Source organism: Mustela erminea, chromosome 5 (genome assembly GCF_009829155.1).
Source record: "Mustela erminea isolate mMusErm1 chromosome 5, mMusErm1.Pri, whole genome shotgun sequence".
Classification (NCBI taxonomy): domain Eukaryota; kingdom Metazoa; phylum Chordata; class Mammalia; order Carnivora; family Mustelidae; genus Mustela; species Mustela erminea.
In genome coordinates this window covers 116,172,474-116,179,799 of record NC_045618.1, presented here as the reverse complement: position 1 = coordinate 116,179,799, position 7,326 = coordinate 116,172,474, and the positions used below count along the sequence as shown (strand labels likewise).

The 7,326-nt window shown below is 43.1% G+C and overlaps 1 protein-coding gene and 1 long non-coding RNA gene across 6 annotated transcripts in view; one reads left to right on the top strand and one right to left on the bottom strand.

Moving 5' to 3' along the window:
• Nucleotides 1–891: 891 nt before the first annotated feature.
• On the bottom strand, nt 892–5,754 carry SRSF5 (serine and arginine rich splicing factor 5). 5 transcript variants are annotated; one of them, XM_032344609.1, is made up of 8 exons: nt 5,633–5,754; nt 4,593–4,737; nt 4,246–4,316; nt 4,023–4,121; nt 3,651–3,720; nt 2,351–2,424; nt 1,802–1,912; nt 892–1,704 (listed from the first exon to the last, which is right to left on the bottom strand). In XM_032344609.1, exons 2-8 carry the CDS (start codon nt 4,716–4,718, stop codon nt 1,437–1,439), a joined length of 819 nt encoding a protein of 272 aa, XP_032200500.1. In that variant the 5' UTR covers nt 4,719–4,737; nt 5,633–5,754; the 3' UTR covers nt 892–1,436. The 5 variants fall into 5 exon arrangements, with proteins under 5 accessions (XP_032200500.1, XP_032200501.1, XP_032200499.1 ...); XM_032344610.1 differs by having other exon boundaries at nt 5,637–5,753; XM_032344608.1 differs by having other exon boundaries at nt 4,837–5,750.
• A 66-nt stretch (nt 5,755–5,820) lies between these two features.
• The window catches only part of LOC116591595, a 31,979-nt gene continuing 30,473 nt past the window's right edge, over nt 5,821–7,326 (top strand). Inside the window, exon 1 of the long non-coding RNA XR_004286062.1 lies at nt 5,821–6,438. This is a non-coding gene — a long non-coding RNA (uncharacterized LOC116591595). The remainder of the gene's footprint in view (nt 6,439–7,326) is intronic.

Genomic DNA, 7,326 nt, shown 5'->3' with positions numbered 1-7,326 from the left:
TACTTTTGTAAAGCGAAAAGCAATCCTTCTGGTACTTCTTTCTCAAAAAACCCATGCAAGGCTGGGGCAGATGAAAGAAAATGAGCTTTTCAGGTTCTGGGAAACTAGGCTTCCTCAATTCCAGTACCAGTCCACCATTTACTTGGCTCTTCTCTGGCCCTGAGTTTCCTCCCGTAAAATGATTATGTTCCTAGTAGCTGTGAAGATTCAGTGAGCATAAAGAGAAGATACTTGTAACATTATCTAAGTACTACATGCCATTCACCACTACCAAACATTTATCCAACTGAGCATTCCTATAGAGAACTAAGAAAATCTAAGTAGTTTCTGAGATTACTAGGAGACAATAAAGATCATCATCTCGGTATGGAACGCTCAGAACGAAGATGGATGTAGAACCTTAAGCAGTTTTCCCTTTAATACACAGTCACATCCACAGCTCATCAATGCAAGTAAAACGTGAAACCCCTTAAAGCATTCTTGTGCGTGGACTTAAATAAGCTTTACATAATAATCTAACCTTCAAAATTTATTACCTTTGAAATAAGCGTAAAACATTTTTAAAATCTGTTCTCCAATTTTTCTTCTCTTGGTTACGGAAGCCTAAATAACCTGATACCAATACAATAAAGTGATAAATGGAAAGAGCTTTGGTACAGTCACACACAGGAAACTTAACTGTCATCATCATTTTAACAGTTTGTAGACATCTCTGCCCTTGTTTTGACTAGACCAGAAATGGCAAGGGTTTTTAAGACTCAAATTTTCAAAGAAACCTTTAAAAATCCACCAACCAAATTCCAGGATTCTCCACAAGGTATTTTAAATGTGCTGGACATAGATGGATAGGGAAAAATAATAGCATACATCCTTCAGACAAACAGACAAAAACAGTTTTTATAATGTTTTATTATCAACAACAGCTGCTTTACCGTTGTCTTTGTCAGGCAGCTGTTAAAGGGTGGGTGGGAGGACACCCTTGACCCTAACAAGGAAAACTCAAGCCTTTATGTACAAGCAAATTCAGAGCTCTTTTAAATGTCCAAAGCTATTAATTAGTTTAATTGAGGCATTAAACTAATTCTGAATTAACATATTTGAATAACCAAGAACTAAAATGTTCAAATCTTTTCTAGTACAAAAAAATTAAATTTGCTTTAGTTATAAAAGAGCTCTCTCAATATACACAAACTATACACTTCAGACATTCACAAAAATGTGAGCGGAAGGCTTATCAAAAGACATTTAATACAATTAGTTTTCAACAACCCCTGGTGGTCCACATCTACAAAGATTTCCAGCCCAACCCACCCCCCCTCCAAATCCCACCCCCCCCCCCACAGAAAAGCACATACTTACCAGAATTTTTAGCAAGTATGGTTTGGGAATTTGTTTTGTTTTTTAAAAAAAGGCCCCCAGGGCAAGTTATTTACAGTTTAATTGCCACTGTCAACTGATCTGGACCTTGACCGGGATCGGGACCTGGACCTCTGGCGATCCACAGATGCTGGAGACTTAGATCTACTTGAAGAACCACGTTTCTGGCTCTTCTCAGGCACAGGAGACCTACTAACAGAACGGGACTTGCTCCGGCTCCGGCTCCGGCTCCTGGACCGGCTGTAAGACTTGCGACTCCGGGACCGAGACCGGCTACGAGACCTAGAGGAACTCCTGGTCCTGGAACGAGACCTGCTCCGTGACCTACTAGGGAGGAAAATGAACAAACAAACAAAAATACAATGTAAGTGGCAGGAGCTACAAACCCACCAACTAAAACTTTTGTCTTTAATATGTTAGATACCTGTGCCTTTTGCTGCCTTCGATTAATTTGATTTTTCTCCCATTTATTTCCTTTCCAGAAAGTTTTTCAATAGCATTCTTTAAATCACCATAAGAGGCGAACTCAACCACCCTACAATGGAAAAAAGCCATTTGTACAATTATATACATCTGGTAGTCTGATCTCAAACTACATATAGCAATCCAGAGTATCAAGATTACCTTTTCTAGATACTTTCTGCTACTGCTATTATTAAGAATCTTAGATCTTAAAAACAGCATTACAAGGTTCCTCCACCTCCAAACCATGGACATTTTAAGCTAGACAGTTCTTTGTTGTGGAGGCTTTTGCCTATGCTTGGTAGCCAATGTTTAGCAGCATCCCAGCCTCTACCTACAAGATGCCCGTAGCACCCTAAACCCATTACAACCACCAAAAATGTGGTCCAATGCCCCCTACAGAGCAAATTCATCCTCAAATGAGAACCACCATACTCCAGCATACCCAAATTCTCAGATTTCTGAAAACATTGTTTTCAAAAGGCTGTTATGACCTTCAAAACACACTCACCCTTCATTTAATTTAGGTCGATGTGCATCCGCAAAGGTTACTTCCCCAGCTTGTCTCATGAAATCTTTGAGATCCTTAACACAAGACAATTGTGTCACGCGAAGAAAAGGAAACTTGACACACAAACAACCACATGGTATAAAAAACAAGACTACTGGAAGAGAAGATGTTAGATAAAGTACAAACATGGTATTTACCACACTTGTATTCTATCAGAATTCAAAAATTATCTATGCCAGGGCACGAAATAAGCAAAAAGCATATTGCTTTTAAGCAAAATGCTACAGGAAAATTCAGATTTTAACATTAAAGTAGTATTAGTCTATACTGAGTTCAATACAAAAGGAAGAAAACAAAACAAAACAAAAAAACAAAACAAAAAGGAACAGTACATATTTTTAAAGACTAAAGATTTTATATTAAAAAAAAAAAAAGAAACAGAACATTTACAAGACACCAGTTATTTTGTGCCCCATATGTCATTAAAAAAGTTTACTTTACCTTTATTATTATTTCCCTAGGCTAGTCAAGCAGCAAACCATTAATCGGTCGGAGAAACCTTCATGACATATGCCCGACTGGCTCTTCGCCACCCACTTGAAGGACACTACCCAATCGGTGGAAGCCTTTAATCGCACAGCCCTCCCTATTAGCAGACTATTGGCGGATGCAGGCACCTTCTACTCTTGTGCAGTTACCAAGGACCACTTTACTGCGATCAGGATTCCAACGACCACCTAATTTCGAATCTTTCAACTCTTTTCGACCAGGACCTCTTATTCGGAAGCGTTACAGGAAGACAGCTCTCAATTAGGGATCAGATCACGTTATCAACGCTCTGGGATCGCTGCAACCTGGCACTTCAAGTAAGTGCCCCGATTACGTCTAGACCGGCAAACACAGATCTAGAGGTGGCCAACTGATCACTGTAGGAGCTGACTGGCAAAGTCAACCAGGCCCAACCAAGAGTGACCAAGACAACGATTAGGATAACCCACAGGCACTCCTCGTCATAAGGCCAACGACACAGATAGGCTGGCAAATAAAGGGTTTAATATTTGGTTAAAATTGATTTTAAAAAACAAGAGAAAATATCCTCAAAACATTAAACATTTGATCAAATTAATTAAAGTTTCAAATATCCCCCAATTACTTTTAATCAAAATTTTAAAATTACAATTAATTCCATTAATTTAATTTAAGATAAAATTACTTTTAATAAAAACATAATAAAACATTAACTACCCATTAACTTTTAAAAAGCCACATTAAAATAGCTCAAAACTGTGTTTCAACAAACCTGCCAGCTGACTCTTGAAGATAAATTCTCAACTATAAGCCGATTTTCTGTTCTTACAGGTGGAGCATTTCTGAGGAAGAAAATGAGTACTCACAATGGAAGAAATGCAGCAGTGTGTACCTACTGTGTTCGACTGTGGGCAGATTCAAGCAATAAAATAGAACAAGTCATTCAAATGACTTCCATTGAGTTTCTGAATTATTTTACAGGACTTACTACACACACTAATCAAGAACAGCAGACTGCCACAGGAATAATAGAAGTGATTATACAGTAAGCAAAAAACCACTTATCGCTAATTGTTCTTAAACATTAAAATCTCCTCCTGCAGTAATGATTGTTCAAAGCAGCCATTCACGATCCATCACATACCGTCTATCATTTCGAGGTCTGCGACTACTAAAACGGTCAGAATAGCGTCCTCTACCTCGCCCACCTCGAGACCGAGCTCTAGCATGTTCAATAGTAACCCTACAGGAAAGGAAAGAAGTCTCTGTTATCCACACAAGCTACCTGACAGCTAATCTGAAGTATCCCAACTGACCTAGTCTGTTCTACCTTACAGTGCTAAGGGTCACAAAACTCAGGTTCTCACCTCTCACTGCACAGTTCTTTTCCATCGAGTTCATATACGGCATCATCCGCATCCCTGGGATCCTCAAATTCCTAAAACGTGAACGTGAAAGACAGCTCTTAACATGACTTTAAAATGTATTCTCCAACAGTAAAAGCACCAAAACCGTGTCAAGAATGAGTATCTTAATGACAGTCCCATACACATAAGCTCAACAGAAATGCAATCAGGAGTGGTTTCCCTCCAATTAACAGCAAGGTTTTTAATCCCTTAAAAATACCCTACGCTCAGTAAAAATAAAAAACACTGCTTATCAAAATCTTTACCGACTTAACAGCAGTTCTAAAGAACCAGTTGCGAATACTTACCACAAAACCAAAGCCTCTTTTCAGATCAATATCTCTTATTCGTCCATACCCCTTGAAGAATCTTTCCACGTCTTTCTCCCTGGCCGCTGGATTTAACCTCCCGATAAATACTCGACAACCACTCATGGTGTCCGGCTAGTATTTCCTGTTACAAAATAATTCAATTGAGACAATACCAGTGAATGTCCGAAGAATGCCTGGTCAAGGGGTCAAAAACATAAACGGCATAAAATAAAATGTTTACCCGGTGATGTTATAAACAAGATTGCCAAGAGTGCCACTTATTAGGCCAGGTCCCTTGCAGACAAAATTAAAACTCGGCTCCCAACACGATCCTTCCCTGGGCCCAGACCGCAGCAACCGCAACGCCCACTGCCGCCTCTGGAACTGCGCAGCCGCACTCTCTCCCCGGCTCTTCTGGCCCCCTCCCATCTGCCGCAGTTAGGAAAGGCCGAGAAGTGCGGGCGGAGCCGACCCCGCCCTCCGCAAGGCCAGCCCAATGGCGACGGGCCGCGAGCACGCCGCCGCCTCCCAGGAACGTCACAGCGGGTGGAAGCCGGAATCTCGCGACGCCACCGCCGCGCCTGCGCAGACGGCGGCGGGCGGACGCTGGCAGCCATAAAATGGCGGCGACCGAGCCAGCGGTGGGGTGAGCCGCGCGTGCCAAACGCCCTTCTCCCTCCCCCCTCCCCGGACTCCACAGTTCCGGAGTCACTGTGCCCGTCCCAGAAAGCCCTAACCACGCCCCGAGCAAAGGCATCAGCCCAATACTCGGGGAGGGTCCGGGTAGTGAAGAGGTAAGGAGGCAGGGAGGGGCACACGACCCCCGTGTAAAAACGACCATAACCACAACCGCCCTTCCACCGTCAGTTCCCCTCAAGCAATACCCAAAGGGAGACGTGCCCCAGCGCCCACCTCGAATAAACTGCACTCATTGGACGCCGTCCTCCGCAAAGAGAGCAGCCCTGGCCACTCACGATCTGAACGGCCATGAAGAAGCTTCGATCCGAGAAGCCTTTCCCTCAAAGTGAGCCACTCACCTACCGGACAGGGTCTTTGGCAGCTGAGACCAGAGAGGTCCGTAGTCTGCGACGGAGCCGTCTACCTCCCCGCAGACCAGGACTAGTCTCGTCTACGCCTTTTCACAACTGACGCACTTAGCTGCTCCTGCGTCCCACAAAATGGAAGGCGCGCCCTGGCGTCACTTCCGGTACCGCCCCTGGGACCTTCCCGTTGGCTCTAAGGGCGGAAATTTCCGCGGAGCCGGAAGTTTACGCGGGGCCGGAGCCTCTTAACGGCGACCGCCCCAGAAACCTGTACCCGGGATGGGCGGGGCCGAGGGGCGGGAACTGGCGTGGGTGAGGCCGTCAGGTGCCCCACGCTCAAAGGGCCGCGGTGGAAGGTGTTTGCGTCAACTGGGCGGTGGAGTGCTGTTCACCGTTGTCTGCCTGGTGAAGATACGCTAGAGCCAATGACATTTCTTTTTTATCTGAAGTCTTTTAAAGATACCCCCAGAAATACGGGGTGAAAGAAACTCAGACTTTGCAAAAATATTTGGCCATCTATGACCCCTTGCTTCTTGCTGTTTGTGGTTGAACTTCGGCAGATGCTCCTTAATGCACAAGTGAATATTTTAGCCATACTGTCATACCATGGACATGTGGTTTACACTAAGAAGACTGAGGAACTGCAGTATTTTTTTTAAACGGAAGGTTCTCGCACAATGAAATCTTGAAATTGGGACTGCAGCTAGCAGGCCATCTTGAATTGAAGCCAAAATGCAGATTTCTGCACTAGAGCTGAGCTGGTTGGAAGAGGTTTCAAGCTACTTTTAAAGTCCCAAATGGTATTTGGTTAACCTTCCCTATTTAAGTTTCTGTAACGTAACACATAAAAGTATACTATTCTTCAGAAACAAAAGACTATGTTTTCAAAATGTGGGTGAAACAGCCTTCCACATCCTTAGCTACACATTTTCCCAGCAAGATTGTCAGGCTTAGCAATCCAGGCATAAAGAGAATGTGAAAAGGTTACTTTTCTTTAACGCTTTTAGGTGGAACCCAAGGCACCCCATTTTTTCAGAGGTGCCAGACATCTAGGGTTGCTATTTGCAACTAAAGTTACACAGAGCAAGAGTAGTTCAAGAAGCCGCAGAGATACAGACCCCCGCTCTGACCTCCTAGCTCTTAGAAACTCTAGATGTGAATTTTGATAGTTTTTATGGGATGAGTTCATCCATTTATACATTTGTTTATTTTTTTTAATTTTAAAAGACTTTATTTATTTGAGAGAAAACAAGAGAGAGCATGGGGGGAGGGGCAGAGGGAGAGGCCAACACCACCAACACCATCACCCCAACCCCTCGGAGTAGGGAGCCCGTCATGGGGCTCTATCCTAGGACTCTGGGATCAGGACCTGAGCCTAACGCAGAGACAGAATGAACTGAGTCACCCAAGTGCCCCTAAACATTTGTTTATTTTAAGAAGAGCCTCAGTAAGTATGTAGTAAAATTGTGAACTTAGGCCGTCTATAGTGTGGGAAATTAAGGATGGATTTAAAAGAAATTAAGAGTTTGTTATAAGAAAATACCTTTAGCTACTAGCCCAATAAATACTGGCCTCTTGTAATGTACAAATTGTCCCAAACCAGTATTTATTTAGCTACATTTGCTCCCTTTCTGCATAATTTTTAAAAATTGGCCTTCCAATTATTTTCTACATTTTTCTATTGACTA